The following is a 16,403-nucleotide window of genomic DNA, read 5'->3' as shown; positions in this document are numbered from 1 at the left end:
CTTCAAACCTGCCTGTCTATCTCCCTGACGACCTGTCTGTCTGCCTCAGCCTATCAAAGGCAGTGTTGTCTTGCTGCTCATTCCTCCCCCCACTTCCTGCTTCCTGTAGATTCGCCAAGTTGTCGTCACTGTCGAAACAGGCCCCGCCGCCTTCCGGGCGGGCGCCCCCCCCCCCACAGCAGCGATGGATGGGGGGAGTCAAGGCGTCAGACCTCTGCGGCATTGTGGGATGCGGCTCAGTATCAGCTGGTTCTGGACTGGTCCTCCATCGGCTGCAGTGCCTGCTGGAAGCGCCGGGTTCTGCAGAACTCGCCTTCTTCTTCTTCTGTTGTTGTTTTTGTTTGTTCCCACCATCATCATCATCTTCGTCAGAGGAGACGGGGACAGCTGGATGAAGGATGGATGATGTTGGGTGGGATGCTGCTCATTTTGGAACTGGTGTGTCTTTGTTTTTTATTGTCAGAGTAGAAAAGGACTGGTTGATTATTTAACATTCTCCCCCCAGCAGCTGTGAAATGGGAGCCCCCCCCCCCCCCCGGCTCCCCCTCTCTTCACGTCTTTACCTCTCAGCCTGTCAGTGTTGATGGCCGTGCGCTCGCCGCGGCGGCGGCGCGTGTTGTACAGACTGTTTCCGGTTTTATTCGATTACAGAAGCGATCCAGGTTTTTCTCTTTTTGGTTGAATATTTTACATGAACGTTCTGGGATTCGGTCCGCCGGGCCTTGGCTGGACGCTGCGCCACCGTCCTGCTCTGCTTTCGTCTTTATTTCCCCTCGAGTTCTATTTGTTCGGAAAAGTGAGCCGAGGGAGAGGCGCTAGTCGTGGAGGCTCCTCCCAAAGATGATTGGGTGATTAGTTAGAGAAATCCAAACAGGAAGTGTTGATTAGAGAAAGACCTCAATGGCCTCCTCGCCAGCAGAAGACACGCCCCCTGCTCTGGTTCCTGATGAAGACGCAGCGCTCTGCCGTGGCTCAGTCGGTCACTGTCTGCTCGCAGACGCCGCGCCCGAACGCAGATGCTCCCGGCCGTGGTCGTTCCAGTCTGCCCATCACTTCCTGTCTGATGCAAAACGCCGTATGCAAGGTTGCCAGAATCCAGAGGGAAAATATGCAACATTCCTGCCAGCGGCCGGAGGCGTGGCGGACAAAAACGGGGGCGCAGGAGCAGTGGGGGGGCTGTAAACCCAGGAAAAAACTTTCAAAATAAGAGCTTGACCCAAACAGAGCAGGAGGGGAAGCACCCCCCTCCCCGATAAGACCTCCCTCCACTTTAACGCTCACAAAAACACCCCAACGTCCGTCCGGAGAGGAGGCGGAGCTTCAGCCTTTTTTATTAGATTAGTGCCTTAAATACTCCACCTGTTCAGAAGATTGTTGCTGCTGGAGGGGAGGAGGTGGGCGGGAAGGGCGGGGCGGGGGGCGGAGCTCCTGCGCCACCCCGTGTTCAGACTGGAGGCTGCAGGAGAGCGTCGGCTACACGTCCGAATGTTTTCACAGCATTGACCCCCCCCTGCATTAATTATGAATTCCTATGGAAACAGTTATTATGTCCACATGCCGGGTGACGGGAACGTCTGCACCGCCAACCACACAGATGAAGCCAAAAAGAGCAGAATGATTCAGCGAGCTGTTTTTATGCAACAGTCCTCTGTGCAGCGGCGGCTACCTGAGCAGGTACCGGCCCGCCCCGCCCCCTCCCCACCTCTGTTTCTGAACGCTGAAATGTGAATCCAAGGACGGCAGAGCTCCACGTTTGTGGTGAAGAACGACTCGCCGCTGTCACCTCTTGATTTTTCTACTTTTTGTTGTTTTCTGACCACGTCTGCTCCTGCGTACGTTCTCCCCCACGGACGTCCTGATTGGTCGTCTGACCTACACAGCACCTGTTGGACTGATGGTGTAGCGACTGCTGAATGTGATTTTACTGGGAGGTGTTGTGGGCGGGCTTTTCTACGGGTTCATTTCAGACTAAAACGCCATATTATTTAATGTCTCTTGTCAAAGTCTAAGCAGGTGGGGGCTGGGGGGGTGGAGCCTTGGTTTTCTGTGTGTGTGTGTGTGTGTGTGTGACCATGAGAAATGACCAAAGCTTCAACTCATCAATGGTTTCATATGCAACCCCCCCCCCCCCATGCAGAGATCATGTGACATCAGCACCTTGAACTCACCTGGAAGCAGATGTTTGACCCCCCCACGCTCCGCTTCCAGCCTCCTCCTTAAAAGCCCCTCGATACCAAACTCCAGGTGCCTCTGTAAATATGCCCCCCACCCCCTTGTTGTTGTTGTTTACCAACAAGGAGCTCGTTAACCAGGGAAAAGAAGACGTTGGTTTGATTTTCACCGATAGTTTTTCTGTGGAACAAACTTTTTTACCGGTTTGATCCGTTAATCCCAGGAAGTTGCAAATTACAATCCAGTTCTGCACTTTATCCAGTCGGACAGGTACGTCCCGAAAAGACCCCCCCACACACACAAACCCCGCCTCTCAGTGGAAAGGTTCACGGCCGGATCCCAACGCCACGCTGGTCTTCTTCAGGTGACCCCCCCCCCCCTTCCTCTGCTCAGAACATTCCTGCCCCCCTCACCTGGCCACCATCCTTTTAGCCCCGCCCCCTACCTGTTTCTATTCTAAAGTGGGCTCTGCTGCGTACAGGTTGCAGTTTGTCATGTCTGACGGCGCCGCAGCGTCCTCGCAATGATGGAAGCGCTGCCTTTGGGGGAAAAAAGTCACCATTTCCTGTGTGTGTGTGTGTGTGTGTGTGTGTCTGGGTGTGTGCGGGTGTGTGCGGGTGTGTGTGTGTGTGTGTGGGTGTGTGCGGGTGTGTGTGTGTGCGTGTGTGTGGTGGAGGATCTGATGCAAAGACCAAGGTTCCACCGTCTCCCGTGTACAAATGCATATAAATATCTGAGTCTATCAAAGCGCTATGATCCCTCGAACCGCTCGGTTCCGGTTTTCTATTGGACGCTGGTGTTTCTGAGGCGCCATCGGCTCAAACGCCACAACCTTCACCTGGGAGAATCTGATGTTGGGTTTCCTTTGGCTCCGCCCCCTCCAGCCCCGTACAGGTGTGGACCGTCACGTCCAACATCCCACCTTTGCTTTGGGACGTTGTAGACAATCAGTGTCCGGCCCAGACCCCGCGGGGGGGGGGGGGGGGGCAGACAGCTCTTTGTTGGGCTGTACTGGACGGGTTCTTCTTGGATGTGCGGGGGCTGCTGGCGTTCACACCCACGTCTCTAGAACACTCAAACACAGGACACCCCGTGCGTTTGATCCCTCTGCTTTCGCTCCAAGGTGAGGATGCCGACCTTGAGGAAATGATGCTTTGACTAACAAACCTATAACATCTATGAATGTGGGAATGCTACACATTGCAATAAAAGCACCATTTGAAACGCACAGCTTGGTGTCTGTCACATGTTTGATGCTGAGCGGCTTCCAGAAGACGCTCCTGCACAGCCCTCCATACTCCACATCCAGACAGAGTTCTTTAAATGGACCAACAAAGTGACAATGCAGAGGAAGGGAGTTCTGGTTCTGGTCCTCTAAACTGTTTTGGCAGCTAAACGGATCAGAACTTCACCTTTGACCCTCAGATCTTTATACAAAGCTGTTCTCCAAAGCAAATGAACCATAAAAAGGTGTGGGTTTGAATCCCAGACAGGCCTTTCTGAAGGACGACCCTGCTGGTTCTGCAGCTGACCCCGATTGGCTGGACGGAGTGAACGCCCTGATTGACCGAACGCACCTGATCCAGGTGAGCAGCAGCTACTGAAGCAGGGTCAGCTACAGGGGTTGGAGAGCCCTGAAGGTGTGGTTCTGGGAACTGGTTCTGGGTCCACTTTCACTCTGAGGGACCTGAAGAGCCTCCAGAAACCAGGACCCTGCTAAGGACCATGGAGGCTTCCTCCACTGGGATCCGTTTGGACGGAAGAAAGCTTCATCTCAGATTCTACAAGCCTCAGGTCCTCCAGACTCCTGAACAAAGTAGAACCTGGAGACGTTTCATGCACACCAGGGGTGTCAGACTCCAGGCCTGGGGGGCCGGCCTCCTGCTGCTTTTCCTGTCTCATCTGCTGCTGATCACCTGCATCAGGTGTGTTTGGCCAATCAGGAGCTTCAACAGCAGCCTGGTGTGAAGACATGTAGGTCAGCGGCCCCCCAGGCCTGGATCCTGACAGACGGGGACTCCTGCACGGTTCCCAGCATGCCTCACTCTGCCATGTTCTGATTGCCCTGACACACCTGAGCCAGGTAATCCGGCTTGGACCCAGCAGCCCTCCATGCCTGGAGTGGCCCGCCCTGCTGGCGGTGGGGGTCCTTCCTCCCCCTGCAGGTTTTTGAACCCACATCTTCTGCTGGGGGGGGTCAGGAATTTGAATTCTGTTCAATTATTTATAAACCTCCAGAAATGATTATTATTAAGAATTATTATTGTTTTTCAAGGATTTAATAAATGAACATGAAGGGGGGGGGGGGGGGGGGGTCATGTGACATCAGAGAAGAGCTTCAGTCCATCAGAAGCTCCTTCATCTCTGAACAGTTCGTTACACGTCTGCTGGTCCGGTTCTGGGGTTCTGGATCCTCTGAACCTCAGATGAAAACCGGAAAAGTCCAATTGGGTTTGGAGGAAGAAGAAGGAAGCAAACAAAGCCCATCTTCCTCTTCATCAGTTCTTCCTCAGCCTCTAGATCCTGGTCTGAGCGATGATCCTGTCGGAGTTCTCCTCCAGGCCCCCTTTGTGGCTCTCGTAGGCCCCCTCCTCCACGGGCTCCGTGGGGTTCTTGTGCTCGTAGTATTCGACCACCGGGTAGGTGATGACGGTCAGAACCAGAACCGCCAGCAGGATGTAGAGCTTGTACTCCAGGCACAGGAAGGTGCTGTAGGCGAAGGCGATGACAAAGCCCAGCGACTCCCACATGCGGTAGTTGGCGAAGGCCGCCTCCTTCTCCCTGGGGAAGAGGACGCCGTACAGAGCTGCGAGGAAGAGCAGAGCAGGTCACGTCATCCAGTCACGGCGGCAGGATCTGCCGGTTCCGTTCCTTCTCTTACAGTTGGTCTGGGTTTGCCAGATGGCGTCCGCCATCCCCCACAGGGCGGGAAACACGAAGAAGACCGGCAGCTGGTCCGGGTGGGGCCTCCAGAACAGCAGAGCGATGATGCAGGAGAAGTTCGCCAAGGCCGCTGAACATCACAGAACCGGATCAGTACCAAAGCCGACCGACCGTCACGGGTCAGTCGGAACGGAGACACGAGGTGTTACCCAGAAGGAAGAGCGGCGCTCTGCCGGTGTACCGAGAAATCCTCCCGAACAGGAAGGAGAACAGCGAGTTGGAGGCGCCGAAGCACATCATCACGAAGCCCACAAAGTGGATTCCCAGAGCGCAGGTCACGTAGTTCTGTGGAGACCAAACAGAACCGTGACGGCCTCCAGAACAGCGCCGGAACCGGAAATGCTGCCACCCACCTCACCTTGGTGTACTCCCCAGACAGGAAGCTCTGCTCGAAGCCGCTGTACATGGTCAGCGGGATGAGCGTCAGCAGCCGCCAGTCCTTCAGCAGCCGGAACGTGGCCAGGAACGTGTGGCAGAACGGCTCCCGGTTCTCCCGGAACTGGCTGGTCTGCTCCTGGTCGATGTTGTCCAGGAAGACGGCGATGATGATCATGGCCAGCACCCCCACGCCTGAAGGAGCACACACAACAGCGGGTTCAACTCAGACCGGGGGCCACTTCCACCCCAAAACCCCGGCCGGCCCAGTTACCGATGTAGCACCCGACCAGCGTCCACACCAGCCTCTGAGCCGGCCTGGTGGCGGTGCTGTTCACCGAGATGTTGAGGCCGCAGTCCGCCGCTCCGCAGGACGCCAGCACCTCTTCTGGGATGTCAGCTGTGGAAAAGACAAAAAGCTCAAGAATCCGCATCCACAGAGACCAGCAGTTCAGCAGTAGAGTCTGCGCAGACGGCCAAGGGTCAGGGCGACTGCACATCTCCCATGATCCTCTGACTGATGCAGCGGAGGACTGAACACACTGGAAGATGTGATGAGAACTTCTGAGGAAGGTGGCAGAAGATCTGACTCCATGGGCCCGCCCTCAGGGGGGTCGGCGGCGGCGGTCCCTCTGGGAGATGGTGGAGTCCGATGGTTGACCTGAGCAGATCCAGGCTGGTTCCATTTGCCGTCTGGATGCAGATTCATCTCCAGCGTCCTTTTGAACTCGTCTGGTCAGTTTGGGATTTGGACGGTCTTTAGAGGGGAGAGAGCCGTGGGCGGAGCTTACATCTCTGAGGTCGCTGATGAAGCAGGTCCTGGACATCCTTTAGTCCCGCAGATGACTGGTCTGCTGTCATCCGGCCTTGACAGTAGATTTCTTGGAGGAACTTTGGGATTTTCAAACTTCACGCAGGAATTCTCAAGAGAGTTGGTAAACAATGATCGTGTTTGGGTCAAACCATCGACTGTTTCTGAGAACCAGAACCAGATTATCAAGAACGTGTTAAGACAAAGGTCTCAGATCCAGAACGGTTCTCCAGACCAATCCAATGAGTCTGTCTATGGGATTCTGGTTTCTTGGTGCCACTTCCTGTTTGGAACCACAGGGGGGCGGAGCCACTCAGACCAGTTCTCAAAAACAGTCAGTAGGAGAACTCAGAAAGAAGATTTGAACTGTGGAGTCAGCTCTGACTTCCCCCACAGTAAAGCATGGCGGTGGTGGTGGCATGATGAGGATGAGGTGCAGCTGTTTCCTGCTTGACGTACACTAACATGATACACGGATGGTAACCTCTGAGGAGTTCAAAACATCAGTAAAGCAACAATAGAAACATCATAACCAGAACTTAGAAGATCATTTCAAGTCGTTTAAACGTTTCTTGATCCTCGATAAAATGATTTTACAGCCTTTCTGAGAAACCTGTAAAGTCTATAAAAAAGGTTTTTGACTTTATGGATCATTATGACGCTGGAGCCTCGTAAAGCTCGGCGTGCAGGCAGTCGTATTTTCCCTCCCAGAAACTGGAACCGTCCTCATAAAACCTGATAAGAAAGCAGTAAATCCACAGGATAACCCCCCCTCACACCCTCAGACATATAAAAGAACACTTCCTGTTTTATTTTGAAGTTCCCTGTGCAGAGAAAAGCCCTTCCTGCTGTGAGCCGTGACACTCTGGTGTCAGATTGGGGGCCGGTTTCGGTTCTGGAGGACCCGACTGCCGTCACAGGATGAGCCTCAGCAGCAGAACAGGAAATGACCCGGTTCTGCTGAGGTCCAAAGCCGGCAGTGCTTTAACGTATCACACCACACAGGTCAGGGCCGGCGGCCTGCTTACCGATGGCCGTGTCCTGTCCGAAGATGAGGGACGACATGAGGTTCCCCCACACGGCGGACGACTGGAAGATGAAGAAGAAGATCCCGAAGTAATGGTTGATGACGTCAGAGCCCTTCTTCCCCTCCCTGGCCGCCTGGATGTTTCCAGAGATGGTCAGGTAGGTGCATTTGGCCGACCACAGAGGGGAGCCGCCCAGACCCAGGATCACCGAGGTGGGGATGAGGGTGTACCTGCCGGAACGATGTCGGAAGAGGGACAGCGGTTCAGCTCTGAAGTCTCACCTGTTTGACCTGAAGGCTGTTTTTGATGTCAGTCTGATTCAGGACAAAGGTCAAGGAAGGGGGGTACCATCCAGGGTAGAGGTTCCCAAAGGAGTAGGACACGTAGCAGGCCATGCCGACCACGATGGTCCACTTGCAGCCCAGGTTCTTGATCATGATGGGGGGCAGGAACATGGAGGAGATGATGATGGAGGCGTAGATGACGCTCAGCGACGCCACCCCCATCCCCTCCTCTGCATTCAGGCTGCTCTGCTCAGAACCGACGGTTCGATGGTTAAAACGTGAACAGAACCGGTTCAGAGCCGGCTCCATCTGCCTGACTCACCTGCAAGCTCTGCAGACCCCCATACGCCGTGAAGAGCGACAGGAACCCGATGGAGACCACCAGGATGTTCTTGAAGTTCCGGCTGATCATGGTTTCTGAGGAAAACGGCGTGAGAGTCGGGATGCTGAAGGCGAAGATCTTCACGCGGGCGGCAGCTCCGGCGTCCAGGAGGAAACTGAGAGGAGGTTCTGATAAACCAGCAGATGAGTCAGAACAAAGTCCAGACCCCAGCGGGGCCGAGTCTCTGCCTTCCAGCTTATCTGTGTCCTATCAGGCCGTAAAAGCTCGCTCCTTTCCTCCTTCCTCAGCTTTACGGGCCTATTTTGCTCCTCATCCTCATGTTGGCGGAAGGAGCGGAGCAAAGGTTCACCCCCCCATCTTTACGACGTCCTCCGTTTTACGACACGACGGCCTGTTTGGAGGGACACCCCGCCTGTTCGCCGTCACGCCTCCCCACGGGGGGCAAACACTTCTAGAACTTCCAGAAGCTGCTCATTTGGAGATTTTTCTGCATCTTTTTCAACTCTGAGCTTTTTTCACATGTTAGAGCTGAAGGTTAGCGCACCCCTCCCTGTCAGAAACGGTTTAAAGGTTTCACTCCAGAATTCATTCAAGCTGCTCAGTTTACATTTTCTGATCAACTTTAGTCTTTATAAACATAAAAAAAACATTTTTACAAAACAACGGAAATGAAAAAGCATCTAGCTTTGAAATAACTGTGGTTTTTCAAAATAAAGCGCATCGTCCAGCTGAAAGAAGAACCTTCATGTTCTGAGGTTTCTGCTGAAGGATGAGACAAACCGGGATCGTTTGCATCACAGCTGAAGGATTTTCAGGTCATTTACCTTTTGGAAAAGCAGCAGAATCTCCTGAAGCTTCTGTTTACCTCTAGAAGATTCACCTGTTTTTAGAAGAAAAGAGGATGAAAGTGACTAAACCATCAAAGTGAGGCTGAGTTTCACACAAACATCCTGAGGGAACCTGCAGTCAGGTGACGCTCCTAAAGCAGACGACTTCCTGCTGGACACGCGGACGCCGCCACAGCGTCCGCGTGTCCAGCAGCATCCAGGTGGTAAAACCTTTTCATATAAAATCCAGTTGAACTTCCTGCAGAAATAAAATCTTTTTACAAGGAGCATCATAACATCATAAAGTTTCTGCATGGCGGCAGACGAGCCGCCGCTGCAGACGAGCCGCCGCTGCAGACGAGCCGCCGCTGCAGACGAGCCGCCGCTGCAGACGTGCCGCCGCTGCAGAAGTGCCGCTGCAGACAAGTCGCTGCAGACGAGCTGCTGCAGACGTACCGCCGCTGCAGACGAGCCGCCGCTGCAGACAAGTCGCTGCAGACGTGCCGCTGCAGACGAGCCGCCGCTGCAGACGAGCCGCCGCTGCAGACAAGCCGCTGCAGACGTGCCGCCGCTGCAGACGAGCCGCTGCAGACAAGCCGCTGCAGACCTGCCGCCACTGCAGACGTGCCGCCGCTGCAGACGTGCCGCCGCTGCAGACAAGTCGCTGCAGACGTGCCGCTGCAGACGAGCCGCCGCTGCAGACGAGCCGCCGCTGCAGACAAGTCGCTGCAGACGTGCCGCTGCAGATGAGCCGCCGCTGCAGACGAGCCGCCGCTGCAGACAAGCCGCTGCAGACGTGCCGCCGCTGCAGACGAGCCGCCGCTGCAGACAAGTCGCTGCAGACGTGCCGCTGCAGACGAGCCGCCGCTGCAGACGAGCCGCCGCTGCAGACAAGCCGCTGCAGACGTGCCGCCGCTGCAGACGAGCCGCTGCAGACAAGCCGCTGCAGACCTGCCGCCACTGCAGACGTGCCGCCGCTGCAGACGTGCCGCCGCTGCAGACGTGCCGCCGCTGCAGACAAGCCGCTGCAGACGAGCCGCTGCAGACGTGCCACCGCTGCAGACGAGCCGCTGCAGACAAGCCGCTGCAGACAAGCCGCCACTGCAGACGTGCCGCCGCTGCAGACGTGCCGCCGCTGCAGACGTGCCGCCGCTGCAGACGTGCCGCCGCTGCAGACGTGCCGCCGCTGCAGACGTGCCGCCGCTGCAGACGAGCCGCCGCTGCTGCAAACGTGCCGCCGCTGCAGACGAGCCGCCGCAGCAGACGAGCCGCCGCTGCAGACGAGCCGCCGCTGCAGACGTGCCGCCGCTGCAGACGTGCCGCCGCTGCAGACGTGCCGCCGCTGCAGACGTGCCGCCGCTGCAGACGTGCCGCCGCTGCAGACGTGCCGCCGCTGCAGACGAGCCGCCGCTGCTGCAAACGTGCCGCCGCTGCAGACGAGCCGCCGCAGCAGACGAGCCGCCGCTGCAGACGAGCCGCCGCTGCAGACGTGCCGCCGCTGCAGACGTGCCGCCGCTGCAGACGTGCCGCCGCTGCAGACGTGCCGCTGCAGACAAGCCGCTGCAGACGTGCCGTCGCTGCAGACGAGCCGCTGCAGACAAGCCGCTGCAGACGTGCCGTCGCTGCAGACGAGCCGCTGCAGGCAAGCCGCTGCAGACGTGCCGCCACTGCAGACGTGCCGCCGCTGCAGACGTGCCGCCGCTGCAGACGAGCCGCCGCTGCAGACGTGCCGCCGCTGCAGACGAGCCGCCGCTGCAGACGAGCCGCCGCTGCAGACGAGCCGCCGCTGCAGACGAGCCGCCGCTGCAGATCCAGCCTGGGGAAGGATTCGGTCTGAACAGGATTCATCTCCACTGAGGAAAACTCTGATTCTCAGTTCAGAAACATCTGAGCGGTTCTCATCCCTGACCCTAAGCTCATCAGGTCAAAGGTCACCCAAAGATCTGAGGTTCTGCTGGACTGTAGGAACCAGAACCACATCAGAACAACTGGATCTGAAAAAAGAAACAAGAAAAGCTGAGATGTTTTGGACCCAATTCCAACTTTCCTGCAAGGAGGGGGCGTGGCCCAAATCTGAGAAAAATGGACTGATGGGAAAGAACTTGAAGAAACGCTGATTTGAACAAAAGGCTCCAAAACGACAACTTTTGGATTGAAACGTTTGAAGAAACTTGAAACAGTCAAATCTCTGCAAAGACCAAAAGAAGAAGCAGGAATGTTCTGGTTCTGGTTCCTCCAGGAGAACCCTCAGACATCTGTTGACCTTCACCACGTGGCAGGGAGGAGGAACTTTAGGGTCATAGGTCAAACACATGAGTCATACAAAAGTCCAGATCCAGACCTCATGATATGGACCTTTATGGACCTTCATGGGTGTGGTTCCACACGCGTGTGAGAAGTTTCTCTAATGAGTCTGTGGAGGTTCAGGTCCTCAGTGACGTCATCTTCATCAGGCTTAGAATTACACATCCATGAATCATAAACATAAACCTTTATTGTTTGATCGTTGTGTTTCCTAACTGTCCCGATAGACTTTTTATTCAAATGAGTTGAAAATGAATCAAAGGAAAATGGCTTCTCACTGACACCAATCATCTTCAGCTTCTCCCATGATCCTCCTCTCTGGTCTTTGCTGGCCTCTCCTCCCTCATCTCCTCCCTCTTCCTCCTCTCAAACGTCTCCTTCCCTGCATTGATCTCCAGAACATCCATGATCTGTTCCTCTGATGGATTCAATCATCCATCCTGGTCCCTCAGAGGACCTCAGACCTTCATCTTCATCTCTGGCTGCTACACCTGTTCTCCATCCTGGTCCATGGAGGTTCCTGTTCCACCTGCAGAACGTCCTTCCACCGTCTCCCACTTGGTGCTCTCTGACTAACCTTTTCCTCTAAACAAACTCCTCCTGATCTGCCTCCCCCATTCCAGACAGAACACCAACCCCCACCCCTAAGTTTCTCCTCCTAAAACCTTTTTTATGCTTTGATCAGTGAGAAACCATCCAGCTGAATCTGGGAACATGAATATCAGTCAAAACAGATTCCAGCTAACAAGTTACGGCGCTGCCCCCCCCCCCCATTCTGGTTTGAACAATAACTTTCTGGACGATAATGAAAATCAGCATCAAAGACGTTCAAATAAACTGAGATTAACAGAATTCAACCAACATCTAGTAACCCTTGCCTACTATGACCCCCCCCTTCCATTGAGGTGTTCTCCCTACCATGACAAAGGTGGATAAAGGTGGAAAGATTTCATGTAATCCATGGACACCAGTGAAGATCACAAATCATTGAAGAAAAAAGGTTCAGAGCTCTGTCTAGTGGGTCTAGATGACCCCACTCCCAATGGTAAAGTGCCTAGGATAGCACAAGGGTTACAGCAACGTTACCCCCCCCCCCCCCCCTCTTCTCCCAGCAGATGGTTTAGTCCATGAGAAGGTTGGTGGTTAATGAAGCCCAGATGTTTCTCCTTTGGGAGTTTCTTCAGAGCAGATCTGCTCATGCAGGGGGGAGGGTGGATGGACACCACCCTCACACCTCCATCCCATACCCTCCTAGGGGTCGGGGGGGGGGGTCATTTATTCCACCTCAGAAACAACTAAATTAATTTAAAAGCAGATGGAGATGTTTGGACACGTTACACGTGAGAGGAGGGGCCATGATGATGTTGATGAAAGGAGGTTGAGGGGGGGGCTGTCAGGAAAGGGGAGGTTCATGGATGAAGGAGGACGTGAGGGGGGGGTATGTCGGTGGGACAAAGGGAGATTAATCACAGCAGTAAAGAGAACCGAAATGTTTTATACTATTTTAATCATCTGCTTATGAATTGAATGTTTACTTCTTGTTTAAAGTACAGAATAGTCACAACAGTGGGTTGAATTTGCAGAAGCTGCAGTTTCTGCCGCGGCCGCGTGGTGGTGCTGTTGAAACAGGAATTTTCCTTCTGTGAATGGAGGTGGCATCAGCTGAAAGGAGACAAACTTTTAATGTTTCTAGTCAAAAAGAGAACATCAGAATAGAAATCTGACAGATTTTTGTTGAGTTTATTCTAAAGATGTTTTTCAATTTATTTGAGTACAATCAAATCCCTGTGCCGGTCCCCAGCCCGGATACAATGCAGGGTCGTGTCAGGAAGGGCATCCGGCATAAAACTCTCTGTGAAAGCTGATTGTCTGTGGCGACTCTTGACGTGTTATGTCCGAAGGTGAACTTGGGATGGCTTTCTTAGGATGAATCATGTGAAAACCGCTGCTTTACAGTCGGCGTGTTGATGGTGGGAGGTTCTTCTGCGGCGTGTGACCAGAGATGACCGTTGATGAATCCAGAAGAGAAAAAGAAACGTCTCAGATTGATGAGGTCAGTGTTTTGGTCATTTACAGAAACAAAGAATGTTTCTGCGTGGGTGTGTCTGTGTGTGTTTGTGTGTGTTTGTCTGGGTGTGTTTGTGTGGGTCAGAGGGGGACACCAGAGGATCCATTGTTTCGTTTGCTGACATGATGCATCATCTGCAGAGCTGCTCCTGTTGTTTCCCAGAAGCACAAAGAGCAGAGATGCTGATCCAAACACTGGCTTTGTGTGGCTGAATAACACGCACACGCACATACACCCACACACACACACACACACACATGCACACACACACACCCACACACAGGGAACAGTGCGTGTCGTTTCCACAGCAGTCATGGTCACAGCTTCAGCTCTCTGCTGTCCTGAAACAGAAGGTTTTCTTCTGAAGGAGGCCTTCTCTCAGATCAGTGAGGCTCCGCCCCTGGAGGCGGGTCTAGAGGCTGATGGCAGAAATGAGTCGTCATCTCAGCTGTTCAGAGGCAAACAATCCTCCCTGTGAAAGCAGGTCAGGAGAGTGTTCAGAGGAAGGGTGAAGAAGACTGTGGTGAGAGTCAGGAGGCAGAGATGAAGATGCTGAGGTTTAGGAGCGACCAGGAAGAAAAGGGGCCGTCTCCTCGCTCTGCAGCTCCTCAGGTGTTCTGAGGAGACGCGCTGACAGCAGGGCTCCTGCAGGAGGAGTCTGTGGTGCAAGGATCTGACAATGGACCGTGCCGCTGAGGATTGTGGGAAATGTAGGCCGCTGAAGTGTCATTAGAAGCTGAGTTTCTCAGCTGGGAGGGAGGAGGAAGGTTTGGACCTTCATCAGTCCAGATCTTCTCTCCTCAGAACCACCCGGTCCTTTCCATCGACTGATTCCAGGTTGAGGTTCTGTCATCGTCCTCTGTCGGTTCTGATGGAACATCTCTGTGGAGATGAGCAGCTAAAGAGGTTCTGGACAGCCTCAAAGTCCGTTTCTGGAGAACCAGAACCGCTCTGATCCTTCATTCTGAGGGGATTCTATCATTTCTGTATTGATAATTCCCTTGATTTGGGTTTTTATTTCTAAATATGATCTATTTCAAACAGAAGAAAGCAGCTTTTTCATGCTTTTGTTTCCATTGTTTGCAGCAAACCCTGCAGGTCCGGTTTGACCCCCTGCAGCTGTTTTCAGTGGAGGTCACACTCATCAGAGGCTTCACGCCGCCTCCTTCTCTGCGTGTCCTCCTCCATTCCATCGCTGCATCCCTGCAGGGAGGGAGGAGTTTCCTCCTCTAGGAACCGCTGGAGGAGGAAACCAAAGAGTCTCAGTTTGAAACGTGTGAAACTTTACTGTAAGTCCATAAACATGTGACCATTTGACCTTCCAATGAGCTCCTGGTTTTTATCAGCATCAAAGCGTCTGTTACCTTCTGACCACCAACGGCGCCCGTCCTCTGGAAGAAACTCACTCAGCTCCTCCAGCCGTCATGAGGAGGACAAACGGCTCCTCTTCATCCTCACGGGGTGCAACAGGGCCCTGACCTGGGACCCCCCTCTTTGAAATGTTCCCTCCCCAGTTCTGTTTTTCTGCTCATGAATCATCTTGTAGTACAGAAACTTCTGATGGATGAAGGTCCCGGTCCATCCGGTCCGGTTCTCCTCCTGGGTGCCACGGTCGGCTCGTCCAGCTTCTGTCAGGTTACAACGTGAACGGCCTCTGCAGGAGAAAATGTATTCAAATGCACGGATCTAAAAACAGAAGCTGCTTTGAATGCCAGTCTGTGCACAGAAGACGCCATTGTGACGCAACCATGGGGGGGGGGGGGGGTCATGTCTGCTGCACGGCTGAAGCAGCTTCCTCATGATGCCAAAATGATGCAGGAGAGATGCAGATGATGCAAAGCCCCGCAGCGCCATAAGAGCGCTGCGTCCTAACATGACATGCAGCACATGGGAGGCTGCAGAGCTGCAGAGCACCCATGCATCCATCCATCCATCCATGCATCCATCCAACCATGCATCCACCATCCATCCATCCATCCACCATCCATCCATCCATCCACCATCCATGCATCCATCCATCCATCCATGCATCCATCCATGCATCCATCCATGCATCCATCCATCCATCCATCCACCATCCATCCATCCATCCATCCACCATCCATGCATCCATCCATCCATCCATGCATCCATCCTTCCATCCATCCATCCCTCATCCATCCATCCATCCATCCATCCATCCCTCATCCATCCATCATCCATCCCTCATCCATCCACATCCATCCATCCATCCATCCCTCATCCATCCATCCCTCATCCATCCATCCCTCATCCATCCATCCATCCATCCATCCATCATCCATCCACATCCATCCATCCCTCATCCATCCATCCATCCATGCATCCATCCATCCATGTATCCATCCATCCATCCATCCATGTATCCATCCATGCATCCATCCATCCATCCATCCATGCATCCATCCATCCATCCATGCATCCATCCATGCATCCATCCATGAATCCATCCATCCACCATCCATCCATCCATCCACCATCCATGCATCCATCCATCCATCCATGCATCCATCCATGCATCCATCCATCCATCCATGCATCCATCCATCCATCCATGCATATATCCATCCATCCATGCATCCATCCATCCATGTATCCATCCATCCATCCATCCATCCATGTATCCATCCATGCATCCATCCATCCATCCATCCATCCATGCATGCATCCATCCATCCATCCATGCATCCATCCATCCATCCATGTATCCATTCATGCATCCATCCATCCATGTATCCATACATCCATCCATGCATGCATCCATCCATCCATCCATGCATGCATCCATCCATCCATGCATCCATCCATCCATGTATCCATCCATCCATCCATGCATCCATCCATCCATTCATGCATCCATCCATCCATGTATCCATCCATGCATCCATACATCCATGTATCCATCCATGTATCCATCCATGCATCCATCCATCCATCCATCCATGCATGCATCCATCCATCCATCCATGCATCCATCCATCCATGTATCCATTCATGCATCCATCCATCCATGTATCCATACATCCATCCATGCATGCATCCATCCATCCATCCATGCATGCATCCATCCATCCATGCATCCATCCATCCATCCATGTATCCATCCATCCATCCATGCATCCATCCATCCATCCATGCATGCATCCATCCATCCATGCATCCATCCATCCATCCATGCATCCATCCATCCATTCATGCATCCATCCATCCATGTATCCATCCATGCATCC

General features: G+C 53.7%; 1 protein-coding gene and 1 long non-coding RNA gene across 4 annotated transcripts in view; both read right to left on the bottom strand.

Annotated features, from left to right (window-relative positions):
- Positions 1–3,579: 3,579 nt before the first annotated feature.
- unc93a (unc-93 homolog A) lies at positions 3,580–8,897 on the bottom strand. Of its 2 annotated transcripts, XM_023953143.1 has the most exons (9): positions 8,781–8,897; positions 7,936–8,123; positions 7,678–7,859; positions 7,330–7,559; positions 5,765–5,890; positions 5,474–5,685; positions 5,265–5,400; positions 5,054–5,185; positions 3,580–4,978 (listed from the first exon to the last, which is right to left on the bottom strand). In XM_023953143.1, the coding sequence occupies exons 2-9, from the start codon at positions 8,023–8,025 to the stop codon at positions 4,689–4,691; spliced, it is 1,398 nt and encodes a 465-aa protein (XP_023808911.1). In that variant the 5' UTR covers positions 8,026–8,123; positions 8,781–8,897; the 3' UTR covers positions 3,580–4,688. The 2 variants fall into 2 exon arrangements, with proteins under 2 accessions (XP_023808911.1, XP_011492620.1); XM_011494318.3 differs by lacking the exon at positions 8,781–8,897 and having other exon boundaries at positions 7,936–8,317.
- Positions 8,898–12,577: 3,680 nt separating this feature from the next.
- LOC111947103 overlaps positions 12,578–16,403 on the bottom strand; it is a 15,157-nt gene continuing 11,331 nt past the window's right edge. The window contains exons 2-3 of one of the 2 annotated variants that reach the window (XR_002872921.1): positions 14,520–14,809; positions 12,578–14,394 (exon numbers count right to left, since the gene is read on the bottom strand). This is a non-coding gene — a long non-coding RNA (uncharacterized LOC111947103). Of the gene's footprint in view, positions 14,810–16,403 lie in introns of both variants that reach the window. The other variant, XR_002872920.1, reaches the window with a different exon arrangement.

The sequence above is a fragment of the Oryzias latipes genome, chromosome 24 (assembly GCF_002234675.1).
Source record: "Oryzias latipes chromosome 24, ASM223467v1".
Classification (NCBI taxonomy): Eukaryota; Metazoa; Chordata; class Actinopteri; order Beloniformes; family Adrianichthyidae; genus Oryzias; species Oryzias latipes.
Note: the sequence above shows the minus strand (reverse complement) of the source record. Positions and strands in the feature narration are given on the sequence as shown.

What these genes read in the sequence shown, in the direction of transcription:
- unc93a (XM_023953143.1), bottom strand. Translation starts at nt 8,025, where the DNA reads ATGATCAGCCGGAACTTCAAGAACATCCTGGTGGTCTCCATCGGGTTC. An exon ending in GGGGTCTGCAGAGCTTGCAG is followed by an intron (nt 7,860 to 7,935) that starts GTGAGTCAGGCA and finishes GGTTCTGAGCAG; the next exon opens with AGCAGCCTGAATGCAGAGGA. An exon ending in TGTCTGGGGAGTACACCAAG is followed by an intron (nt 5,401 to 5,473) that starts GTGAGGTGGGTG and finishes TGGTCTCCACAG; the next exon opens with AACTACGTGACCTGCGCTCT.